General features: G+C 40.3%; 1 protein-coding gene across 4 annotated transcripts in view; it reads left to right on the top strand.

Annotated features, from left to right (window-relative positions):
• The window catches only part of nsd3 (nuclear receptor binding SET domain protein 3), a 22,429-nt gene that overhangs the window by 5,066 nt on the left and 4,961 nt on the right, over nucleotides 1–12,402 (top strand). For 2 of the 4 annotated variants that reach the window (XM_032515965.1, XM_032515964.1), the window contains exons 6-23: nucleotides 1,942–2,574; nucleotides 2,656–2,818; nucleotides 2,922–3,022; nucleotides 3,362–3,407; nucleotides 3,527–3,657; nucleotides 4,575–4,700; nucleotides 4,799–4,925; nucleotides 5,010–5,210; nucleotides 6,100–6,279; nucleotides 7,005–7,151; nucleotides 9,839–9,995; nucleotides 10,401–10,603; nucleotides 10,716–10,828; nucleotides 10,916–11,062; nucleotides 11,170–11,292; nucleotides 11,760–11,876; nucleotides 11,973–12,114; nucleotides 12,205–12,311. In XM_032515965.1, coding sequence (XP_032371856.1) covers nucleotides 1,942–2,574; nucleotides 2,656–2,818; nucleotides 2,922–3,022; nucleotides 3,362–3,407; nucleotides 3,527–3,657; nucleotides 4,575–4,700; nucleotides 4,799–4,925; nucleotides 5,010–5,210; nucleotides 6,100–6,279; nucleotides 7,005–7,151; nucleotides 9,839–9,995; nucleotides 10,401–10,603; nucleotides 10,716–10,828; nucleotides 10,916–11,062; nucleotides 11,170–11,292; nucleotides 11,760–11,876; nucleotides 11,973–12,114; nucleotides 12,205–12,311 — 2,964 coding nt within the window. The remainder of the gene's footprint in view (nucleotides 1–1,941; nucleotides 2,575–2,655; nucleotides 2,819–2,921; nucleotides 3,023–3,361; nucleotides 3,408–3,526; nucleotides 3,658–4,574; nucleotides 4,701–4,798; nucleotides 4,926–5,009; nucleotides 5,211–6,099; nucleotides 6,280–7,004; nucleotides 7,152–9,838; nucleotides 9,996–10,400; nucleotides 10,604–10,715; nucleotides 10,829–10,915; nucleotides 11,063–11,169; nucleotides 11,293–11,759; nucleotides 11,877–11,972; nucleotides 12,115–12,204; nucleotides 12,312–12,402) is intronic. The other 2 variants (XM_032515966.1, XM_032515967.1) reach the window with 2 other exon arrangements.

Here is a 12,402-nt window from a genome sequence, read left to right as displayed (position 1 = left end):
TATATATATATATATAAATAAAAAGATTACAGGATTGGTCGATTGATACTGGACTGATTGGACTTTAGGGATTATAATATATTAGCTGCTCTTCATTTTAAGTACTTTTATTCAGGATAGTATAATGAAGAATCCCTGAAATGCAAACATGAGCTCAACTCAAAGCATTGTATTATATAACCCATTACTTATTGTTTTATTTTCAATATTGCCTATTTATTTATATCGCCCAATCAGAATACATGAATACATTCATTTACTTATATGTATGTTATGCCATCACATAGCTCACCCCTGGTGGGATTAGAAGATGTTGGCTATACAAAACAAAAAAACATAGATTCATTGTACAACAATTTATTTTCCTAAATTCCCATGCAGGGCTCAACACTAACTTTTTAAAGTAGTTGCCAGCTTGGCAACCAGGCGTCAGCTTTTTGTTGCCAAAATTGACAATAAGATCGCCGTGCTTAAAACTGCCTACAATGGCTTGAGAAAGTTTACACACCCATACTAAAGTTGATTTAAAAAATAAATAAAAAACGTCTTTTGGAAATTGATCTTAATGCCTTAATTCAAAAAAATTAGGAAAATCCAACCTTTTAATGACACCCATTTTCTTTGTGAATGAATAATTAGGCATTGAGATCAATTTCCCCCCCCCCCCCAAAAGTTTTTATTCCTCTTTGTAATGAACTTTAGAATGGGTGTGTAAACTTGCTCAAGCCACTGTATATTTGGAACAATTCATTTCTTATGTTACTATACTGATATATACTGAATGAGATCATGGCTTGAAGTATAATTTTCTAAAAAAAGATCACAAAACTCACGGTTTGGATCACGTTTTAAGTCACGGATCGGATCAAATTTCAGATTAAAACAAGAAAAGGGGGGAATTTGAATGATTTAAAAAAAAAAGAAGAAAAAAGAGAAGGAAAAAACACATAATTACTTCTTTCACCAGTAAATTGCTGTTAAAAGACAAAAACAGATGAGAAAAAGTTATTTTAAATAACTTTGAATGCACCACTAGGTTTACCAGTTTTAGGTAAACGCAACATTTAGCTAGTCTGTGTTATTTTTCGACAACAGCAGTGACCAGTGCTAGTTTGTGTCTTTTAGCTTGTAGCTTAGGCGGCAGATGGTTGGGTTGTACGTCCCGCTGTTGGAATTCTCTACAGTGAAATACAGTCACACTTTTACAACCTAATAGAATTAGAATTGCTTGACAGAAAATAAATAATATACATTAAGAACAATATATAACAGGGAATAAGTTATGAGATGTAGATGTTATGACCAGAGTCCAGATTGTGTAGGAGGGCTAATATAGCCTATAAGATAGTCAGGTGTACACAGAGAGACAGACAGAGAAATAATGGTGGTAGAGGCAGAGCCTGACATGCTCATTCTGAAAAGTCCATTTCTGTCCTTGCCCTTTGTGTGTTATTGAAGAGTTGGATGGCCCTGGGAATTTAATTTACTCATTGTGATTTACTTATTTAAACAGGGACAGTGCCCAAAAAACATTAATAGATGTCTTGTGCCAGGTTGTAGTAAATTGCTAATTTCCGCTCATAGTCCCTATAGTAAGATAAGCTTACTATAGGTAAGGTAGTCACTATGATCGAGTTAAACTTAAGGAGTCACTGTGCCCTCAAAATGTATGTTAAACATTAAAACACGATGTAAAAATAATATTAATATCCATTTAACATCCAACTTCATTTTATACAGTATATGTACAATAGTTGGGGGTCCCTTCTACGTCTCTCTTTCAGCTAAAGGGGTCCTTGGCCTAAAACCCTTGAACACCCCTGCTTTATATCATTATGGTAATTTACGGTCGTCTGACAGCAGAACGCAACAATTTAATCGGAGTGAAATTCAGTTAAATGATTTTCACTGATTGTATGTTTTTGATGATTTCTTCTCCAGCTCCTGAAGCCGATCCCTCAGCGGGAGCGTTCTCAGTGGGAGGTGGGTGTGGGCCACGCTGAGGACGCCTTTGTGATGACGCGGCAGGAGCGAATTGACAACTACACCTTCATCTACGTTGATCCAGACCCACATGAAGGCACGTCCAGCAAGAAACCCAGCATCAGAGCTGAGAAACGAAACCGGCGCTCCAGTGGCTCAACCTGTAAAAAGGAAGAGGGAGGAGTGAAGTCACCAGAGAGAGAGCAGCCGCCACGAAGGCTACTGCCACGCAGACAGTGTAGTGTTTCAAACACAGATGACAACACAAACTCCCAGGCCTCAAATGAAGAGAAGAACCAGAGGGGGGACCAGGGTAAAACCAGTTCCCCGAAACAAAGCGCAGGTCGTGATGCACGAGTACAGCAGGACTCGCCGCCACCAGTCAGGGCCTGGAAAACAGCAGCTGCAAGGAAGCTGCTGCCTCTCTCTATCACCATGAAGAGACTAAATGTGGAGATCACAAAGTGTGATTGGCCTCTCTTGCAGAAAAAAGCAGCTGCTTCTCCAAAAAAAGAACAACAAGAAGAAGAGAAGGAGGAGAGAGTGGAGAGAGAGGCCCGGCAGCCCGACCTGGGATACTGTTCTCCTGAGGTTTGTGTAACTCATGAAGACTGAAAAATGTAAATCCTGAGGTGTCCTGTAAGGATGCTGAAATTTTGATACTTTCAACAGGACAGCAGAGCTAAACCTGAACCCAGTCCAGAGGAGGAGGATGACGGGGACGAAGGGGAGGAAGAGGGGGAGGAGAGGAGAGGCTCCCCTGCCAGTCGGCGGAGTGAGGAGGGAGGAATGCAGCAGACCTCCTCTCCTGGATCACACCACAGTAGTCCACATGGTTTGTAAAAAATGGACATGCTGATTGTGTTATTTTGATGAATATTTGACATGTTTAAAAAGTCAGTAAGAGATTCAGCTCAGTAGGTTTTTGGGGTTTTCAGGTTCTCAGGAAAGGAAGCTGCAGCGGCGGTCAGTCCGGAGCAGGTCTGAGTCAGAGAGAGGCAACGATCCTGTTCCCAAGAAGAAAACCAAAAAGGAACAGGTATCAGTCCTAAAACAATGCTGTGTTTTAAAAAACAAACAAAAAAACAAACACAAGAGAATGGCTAGTATGGTTTTTCTTGGCTCAAACCCGTTTTCACGATTTTCCTTCTTGCAAACGATTCTAACAAGCCATTTCTGCAAAGCTAAAAAACAATGCTAGGAACACTGATGCGATGTACCACGTACCAGTGTGGCTGTCGCGGCTGCTAAACAACTTTTATTTCCTTACATTTTACCGGTGTAAACAGATGCACACTGGCTATATACTAATGTGCTATCGGCTGAATCAACATTGGAAACACAATAATCTAAACTGCCATGTTTAACCTCCTCACAGGCTGAGATGGCTCCTGAGACCACACTGAGGACCGGTTCACAGAAAGGTAGGGGATCCTTCTTCCATGCCTTCTTTAAACCTCTGTAGTGAGACTTCCTTATAGTTCTAAATAAGTGAAATGCATCTTTTTTTTTTTTTTTATTGCCCCCCTATGTGAACTTCTAGGAGCCAGTGAGATCTCAGACGCCTGCAAGCCCCTGAAGAAGCGAAGCAGAGCGTCAACAGATGTAGAGATGGCTTCTTCTCAGTACAGAGACACCTCTGACTCTGACTCTAGAGGCCTAAACGACCCACAGGTAGACTTAGAAAACATGTACAGAAATACCTACACACACACACACAAGAGGAAACTACTGTCTTTCTCCTGCACACAAAATATGTATAAACATACAGTACATCTAGAGTCAATGGTCAGGGAATACACACAGTGTTACTACTACATATTGTGCAACATTTACAAGACAAACTTTCAGTCATCTGATCATCATCTTCTTTTTTTTTAATATTAGTATATATTTTAATAATTGCATTTGCCTTTTTATTTGTGCATTTCCAGGGATGTTCCGATACGTCCCTCAGATTCTGCCTCAAATGCTGGTATTGACAAGTACTTGAGTTTATGCACAGATCCAATACCACATAATTTAGCCCAGAAGAAATTCTAGTAGTTTCTTTATGTTCTTTTTCTGTGATAACTCACTGTAAAAGAAAGTTCTGTGGCGTTTATTGTTTACAAAGTTTAACCGGAGCCTGGCAATACAACACTGATATCAATCATATCACATTCATACATACAGGGTTAGTACTATACAGCTGTTATTATAGCATATTAAAATATATGTATTTTTTAACACGCTGGAATTGGATCAGTACTCCGTATCTGCCGATATGTAAAATCAGGAATTGGTATCAGGAAAGAAAAACATCAGAACATCTCAAGTACAGTGCAGGACTTTTTTTTTTTGCTATTGGAGACCTTTGAAAACATGATGGGCTCTTGAAACTTGTAATGGAAATTTATTACTATTTTATACATTAATAATATACGGTATATCAATAAAAAAATAATCATTTGTTGCCCAGATCAATCCATTTACAAGTCTGAATATTTACCCACTTTAAAAAGTAGTTGCTCAGTTGGCTTGCATACGTGTGCTTTATAATACTGCATTCCTTCACTCAAAACACATAATTTCTTTTTTCATTTTGTCAGGGTTTATTTGGGAAGAGTCTTGATAGTCCAGCAGCAGCAGATGCAGATGCTTCAGATACTCAGTCTGTGGACTCTGGCTTGTCCCGTCAGGATGGCAGCAACGGCAAGAGAGACACCGTCTGCCAGGTCAGCTCTGCTCACAACTTATCTCAGCTGTACTCTATTTCTTCTAAAAGCTTACAGGTATTGACTTATATGAACCGTCTTTCTCCGTGTATGTGTAGATCTGCGAGGTTTACGGAGAAGGTTTGGTGGTGTGTGAAGGTGACTGCAACAGACAGTTCCACCTGGACTGTCTCGGTATGACATCCCTACCTGAAGGCCGATTCACCTGCTTGGAATGCAGAAATGGTGAGCGATTCAGAATACATCTTCACTGTATTACATGTGTTGTGTTTGACTCTGTACTATCCCAGACTCTCTTCTTCTTTCTAGGCAATCATTCTTGTTTTAGCTGTAAAACGGCAGGCCGTCAAGTGACACGCTGCTCTGTGTCTGGATGTGGTTGTTACTACCACAAGGACTGTGTCCGTAAACTCCCAGGCACCACCAGCAGTTCAGACGGAGGCTTCTGCTGCCCTCAGCATAGCTGCTCTACCTGCTGCCTGGAGAGAGACTTGCAGCGAGCCAGTAAAGGTAAGATAGCCTCTGCTTTGCTTTCAACTATTCCGATTTTCTTTTTGAGTCTGCAATGGAAGCTTTGGGACAGTGCTAGGTGTCAGCAAAGTGTGAAGAAAGTGTATGTAAAACGAAACTTTCTGTTTCCATTACAATTTTGGCTTCTGGCTGATGTTGTTGTCTAGTAGCAATAGCAGAAAAAAAAAAATAATGAGAGGTGCAAGGGTCAAGGCTGTACTTCCCTGTTTGAATATGTAAAAGAGAAGTACAAAAAATAATAAAATGTGCTACTTAAACTATCTTGCACTAAATATTCTGCTAAACATTTGGTGACAGTCTTGCTACAAATATCCGGTTTCACCGAATTATATTATATAAATTAAAAGTGCTCCAATTGGTTTGAGGTGAGAGAGACCTGGAGGCTGGAGACCTTTTTTGAGAAAAAATAAAGCAATTGCCATGTTCCTGGAAAGTGTCTTTTAGATAATGGTGCATTATCTTTTCTGGAAATGTCCCATCTGAAAAAGGGAAGAGGTGCGACAAAGTTTAGGTTTGTGTCATAAATTCAAAGAGTGGAAATTAACAAAACATCAAGTGTTAATGTTTAGTCGTTTTGTCGTACAATGAAGCAGGAAGGAAAAATTAAATTTTACAACTGAAGAACTTGATTGTCTTAGCAACCAAAGAAAATACCAAGTGATCAAATTTGTTTCCCTTTAATAACAGCTGGAAAGGAACCTGATTCATTATAAAAACTCAACTACTGGGAGTGCAACTTCTCACAGCTCTATGTGTGCCACACAGTATCACAGTTACATGACTCAGAGTGAGCAGTTCACCTGTTGTAAAGTGACCAGTCAGTCTGAAGCTGAAAACAAAGTGTCCCTCTCCTCTGCCTCCTGTCCAGGTCGTCTGATGCGTTGTATCCGCTGTCCGGTGGCCTATCACACAGGAGACAGCTGCGTGGCGGCAGGCAGCGTCGCCCTCACCCATCACATTATGATCTGCAGCAGCCACAGCAGCACCAAGAGGAACGGCCTCGTCACTTCCCCCATCAATGTGGGCTGGTGCTTCCTGTGTGCCAGAGGTAAGCTCTCACAATTATACACACCTACAACGGCCTTCCTCTTCTGCATTCGTGATTTTAAGTAGTGACCCTGAACAGACAGAGCAGACAATTGTAAAAGTTCTTATATTTCACCACACTCGATTTTGCTTCAGTTGTTATGACGAATGCAAAATCAGTTATTTTTACTTGCACTTCACATTGGAGCATCAACAGGACCTTATTGCCCTTTATGATTGTAGTTTTTTCATCTTTTTTTTACTAATATAACCTTTTTTTATAGTCACCACTGCAGTAACATCTCATGTGTAAAAAATGAAACCTCATAAAACTAATTACTCATTTTATATCTTTTAATATTACATGTTTCCTGTTTAGCATTGTTGTTCATGAATAGCAGAGCTGTGAAATGTTGTTTTCCATCCCAATACTAATACTATGAATGATCCAGGCTGTGCACTTCACTTAACACAATCCCATCTGTTCCGGATGGTGATGAGGATTTACCCATTTTTTATGACTTTTAACCAGTTTAGATATGATGTCTTGCCTGTTGATCAATAAGTTGAGTGCACTGTTTGGCCTCTTTGTGTCGGGACAAACTTTGTTTTACTTGTTTCTTCTGTGTGTGTGTGAGAGTGTATGTGTCAGACTGTTAGTGTTTGTTTTTTCTCTTTTTGTAAATTTTGGGTAATTTCAAGTTTGACTGCGGCTCACCCCCGTCTCTTCCTGTGTGTCTTGTGTAGGGCTGTTAGTGCAAGACCTTACTGACACCATATTAAGTTCATATGCCTATAAGTCCCACTACCTTCTGACTGAGTCAAATCGTGCTGAGTTGAAATTACCTATGATTCCCTCTCCTTCGTCAGCTACCAAAAAGAATGTTGGGAAAGGTAACTGAACAGTTTTTCTCTTTCTCCTTTTGTCCCACTGGTCTGTGTTTGTGTTGTGCCTGCCCCCCTTTTTTGTATGCATCTTTCATTTCAAAGCCTTGAGGTGCAAAGTTAATTAACTGGTTAAAATGCAGTTAATTTTAATGCAGAGGGGTGCAAAGTAACCTCAGCCAAGTTCCCTAACACATAAACAGATAACAGTGGGCCTCATGCAAGAACAGTTTTGTAGTCTTATCCCAAACCTCTCTTTTCGGGAGCCTTTGAGAAGTCAAATTTTCTTAACTGGCCTTATTTATAGCAGCAGTTTGACATGTCACAGTAGGAAAAGCACAGGTGTAAATAACAAAATAATTTAATTTAAGCTGCTTCAGTTTCGGTGTCCTGCTATTGTGCATGCTGGCTGTCACTGTCACACTGGCTTGGACACAGCCATTGTTAATGTTATTAATATCACCTGTGCTTTTCCTAATATGACAAATTAAAATGTCTGCTGTGAAAATGGCACATTGCTCATTTCATCCTGATGAATGTCATCTGTTCACTGCTTCATCATTAGCATAATTGATGCTCCCAAAATTGCTGTATAAAATAATATATAAAATCTTATTCTGCCTATTTGTGGGCAACTTTTATCAATTAATAAAAACAAAGCTTCAAGTCCATCTGTCTGAAAACAGAACAGAGTTAGCAGTGTGAGTAGTTATATTAAAGGACACAGAACAATTAGAAAATACATGTATTAATACAGCTGCCAGCAATGTGTCATCAGCACTGAGACAGAATTAAAGATGTAAAAAAAAATTCTATACTCCAAGTTCACTTACTTAGCTATTCCCGGAGCTTTCGGCAACCACAACCTTCTTCAGCAGGTGGAACTTGCCCAGGTGTTATCACGGGACCTGGGTTGCTTGATGAGAGGTGGTTACATAACCACTTTCTCTCTCTGTTGGTGTCGAATGTGACGTCCCATTGGAAGTAAACCTTGAGTTAAGAATCTTTATCACAGCATATGTTTTCCCAAGGTCAAGAAGGAGCCTCCACTTTCAAAGAGGAAATGGTTTGACGTGCAGTTAAATGCTAAAAAATATCTTGGTAAAACAAAGTCATCCGTAACATGATGTCATGGTGATGGGCGAGAAAATAGTAAGGTTATACTATTGGGTGCAGCAGAGGATTTTTATAAAATATCCCAATAAAATCACAAAATCTTTCCAAACTTCTCAGTAAATTGGCAAGCCATGTTGTTTTGGTCTGTTTCAGTAATTAATCTTTATGTAGTTATTCATATTTGTTTAAGTGGATTTAGGCATTATACTTAAGCTTCAAATTAATTTAGACTGAGGCATTATAATTCTCTCCTGTGACAAAAACTGATTTTATGTTCCAGACTTGTGCAACAGTACTGGACGGCTCGTGACATTAATTTGTACCTAAGTAAACAATTACAATGAAAGTACAATGCGACAAGTTCTCTAAATTCACTTGTACGTGCCACTTAAAACAAATCTGTCCGTATGAGTGGTTCTTGCACGAGGCCCATTGTGAGATTGGTTTGTGCTGTGCATGAACAGTCAATCTGGGTATATATCTCTGCAATAAAATTGTGATAAATATGCGGGGAAAATATAATTGGTCATCAAACCTCAACCACTGTATGGTGCAGGATGCTCTAGATTAGTTCAGGTTCTGTCTGGTTTGTGGAGCTAATTGCTGCTCAAGGCGCTCTGCTTCTTTACTTCAGCACTCAGGGCTTGTTTTTGATTTGAAAGGCCTCACCTCTTTTAATGCTGACTGCAACTAAGTTTTATTTTTGACTAAAATTTTCAGATGAAATTTTGTCTCACCTTATTTTTTTTGAGTTTTGACCTGCCTTGGATGGAATACATTCTCTATCAGAAATAGATTTGTTTACAGATAAGCAAACATGAGGATTAAGAACAGGTAAATTACTCTATTTTAAAGTTGTGATGCATAGAAAAAAGAAAAACAAATTGCAATATGATAAAATATATGATTCCATGCAAGCTGGTCCATGTAGGATGCGATATGTGTGATGGGAAAAGTTTGCTTTACTGGCAGGACTGCATGCCTGCTTTTTGCCAGTAATTTGTCATTTGAGTATAACCCTGATTCATTGTTAACTCTCTGGCTGATTTTATTCCTGTGCTGCCGCATGTAATTCCCCTAGACTGGTCTTGGTACAGTGCTCTGAATCTGATTGCCAGACAGGCATAACTGCTGCAGTGAAAGTTGCAACTGACCTGAGAACCCCATACGATGGTCTTTATCATGTAGTATGGCTCTCACAGGAGCCTCCACTTAAGCAAAAAGCTCTTGGCCGTAGTTTAATTTCGGAATAATGACCATGTAAGCTTTAGATAAAAATGTTTTCACACTACGGACACTATTTATATATCACAGATGTAGATGTTGGAAAACCATGAGTTGTTGGTGAATTTGTAGCATTTGTACTTTTATAAGGCTTGTCTGCAAATAAGATTCAGAGTTTGTCCAGGTTTTAAGGTGCATCACCTAATCATACACTCCTCCTCTTTTTGCATACCCATTTCCCACAACGCATGCACACACACACACACACACACACACACACACACACACACACACACACACACACACACACACACACACACACACACACACACACACGTACATCCATACAAATGTAGGAGGCAAGTTGCTGTGCTGTGACACATGCCCGGCTTCCTTTCACCCGGAGTGTCTGGAGATGGAGATGCCGGAGGGGGCGTGGTCCTGCAGTGATTGCAGGGCAGGAAAGAAACCTCACTACAAACAAATTGTCTGGGTCAAACTGGGCAACTACAGGTACGCAGAGAACACTGGTTGGTTATGCAACTGTCAGTTTGTGTTATGGTTACATTTAAAGGATAATTCTGGTGATCTTCTATACAAAATCATGGTACTAGATAAAAATGTGGTAATCGGACACAAATACTGTCTCTTTCATTTAAGAAGAATTTAATGTACTCAAAACAACAGCATTTCTTTTGGACAAACATCTAAATCTTATAGGTCAGATATCTGTGATTTTGCAGGAGCTTGTGAAAATATGTTTTGTTGTAAGAAACACATTCTAAAAAAATTATCATTGGTGCAAGTGTGATGCTACCCTCAGGCTATAATAACTAAGATGACATGTTTTATGACTTCTTTTCACCATACTCTTCTCCGTCCTTACTTTACAATGTCCTTGTCCCGTTTCCCTTGCAGATGGTGGCCAGCGGAGATCTGCAACCCTCGCTTGGTGCCATCAAACATTCAGAGCCTTCGCCACGATGTCGGTGACTTCCCCGTCTTCTTCTTTGGCTCCCACGACTACTACTGGATCAACCAGGGCCGTGTCTTCCCCTACGTGGAGAATGACAAGAACTTTGTCACTGGTCAAATCAACATCAACAAAACCTTCAAGAAAGGTAATTTCTTCCTAGAAAGTTTCCTTGTACTTCTAGACAAATCTGTTGTGATTTCATCCTTTTTAAAGCTGTTGGAACTATCAATTTCTGAAATATTGTTGGCGTGTTTTAGCTCTGGAAGAAGCAGCCCGGCGGTTTCAGGAGCTTAAGGCGCAAAGGGAGAGCAGGGAGGCTCTAGAGCAGGAACGTAACTCTCGCAAACCCCCACCGTACAAATTCATCAAGGTAATGTCATATCTCACTTTAGAAAAATAACACAAAAATTATATAATAAATGCTTTTACTCATTACACGGGTGTTTTCTTGTTTCAGTCTAACAAACCAGTGGGGAAAGTGCAGGTGCATGTTGCTGACTTGTCAGAAATCCCACGATGCAACTGCAGACCATCAGATGAGCATCCTTGCAGCCTCCACTCTCAATGTCTTAACCGCATGCTGCAGTACGAGTGTCATCCACAGGTCTGTGTGCATGTTTGTTATTTACCTAATTTCCTGAACAGTAAAACCTATGAGACAGCAAAGAGAAATGGCACCTCACAACTTCTTACCTTTTATGTTGTTTTTAGGTGTGTCCTGCAGGAGACAACTGTGAGAACCAGTGCTTTTCCAAGCGGCTGTATGCAGAGACAGAAGTGATAAAGACAGATGGCCGTGGCTGGGGTCTCAGGACCAACCAGGCTCTCAGGAAAGTGAGTGAAAAATATCATTCAAGTAGTTAGATGAAAACTCAGAGCATTCAGGTATCATTAGGGTGGTTACAATTTATTTGAGCTTATGTGAAAGAGATCAAATATCGGTGAGAAAGATGCTCATCCAAACCAAGATGTTATATTTTCCTGTCATTTGTTCTTTTTTTAGTGACCGTAGAGAGTGGCAAAAAGAGAGGTTTTACATGACTAGGGTGCCGATTTTATAGTTCTTTTTCAGACATGTAAATAATACACAAAACTTCACCATGGTTTTCCCTGGTTGATTATTTTTTAAGTTTAAAATTACCTTCACCTGCCAGCTAATACCTAATGACCTAAAGATCACACTGTCCCTGTCAAGGCTCTGAAATATGTGTTCAGTTCATTGATTTCTGCCCTTCTCACTATTTGTAAGTAATTTTAAATAAGGGTGTTTGTAAAAACGTGATGTGTGTTGTTTCCTCCAGGGTGACTTTGTGACAGAGTATGTGGGAGAGGTGATCGACTCAGAGGAGTGCCAGCAGCGAATCAAACGTGCCCATGAAAATCAAATGGCCAACTTCTACATGCTCACCCTCACCAAGGTAACATCAGCGACGCTGATTGACATTGTACAGTGGAGAGACCCCCACCGAGCATGTCTTAAACCCTGGTGTCTGTATGGCCATATTTCTTCGCAGGATCGTGTGATAGACGCCGGCCCAAAAGGAAACTCGTCTCGGTTTATGAACCACAGCTGCAGCCCAAACTGTGAAACGCAGAAGTGGACAGTAAACGGAGACGTTCGCATCGGACTCTTCGCCCTTTGTGATATCGATGCTGGTAAGTTCAAATGGAACGTATACGCTACATGCACTAGGAGCAAGCCAGGTGATCCATTTGATGTGAACCTTTTCTCTTGGGTTCCTGCAGACACAGAGCTGACGTTCAACTACAACCTGCATTGTGTGGGCAACAGGAGATCGTCTTGCCACTGTGGATCAGACAACTGCTCTGGATTCCTCGGGGTACAGCCAACGGTGAGGACGTTAACGTCTTGTAGTCATGACTCCAGTTCTAGAGCAATCCTGACTTTGGAAGCTTATTGATACCATTTTTTTTTTTTTTTTT

Source organism: Etheostoma spectabile, chromosome 5 (genome assembly GCF_008692095.1).
Source record: "Etheostoma spectabile isolate EspeVRDwgs_2016 chromosome 5, UIUC_Espe_1.0, whole genome shotgun sequence".
Classification (NCBI taxonomy): Eukaryota; Metazoa; Chordata; class Actinopteri; order Perciformes; family Percidae; genus Etheostoma; species Etheostoma spectabile.
This window is presented reverse-complemented; position numbering and strand designations above follow the sequence as displayed.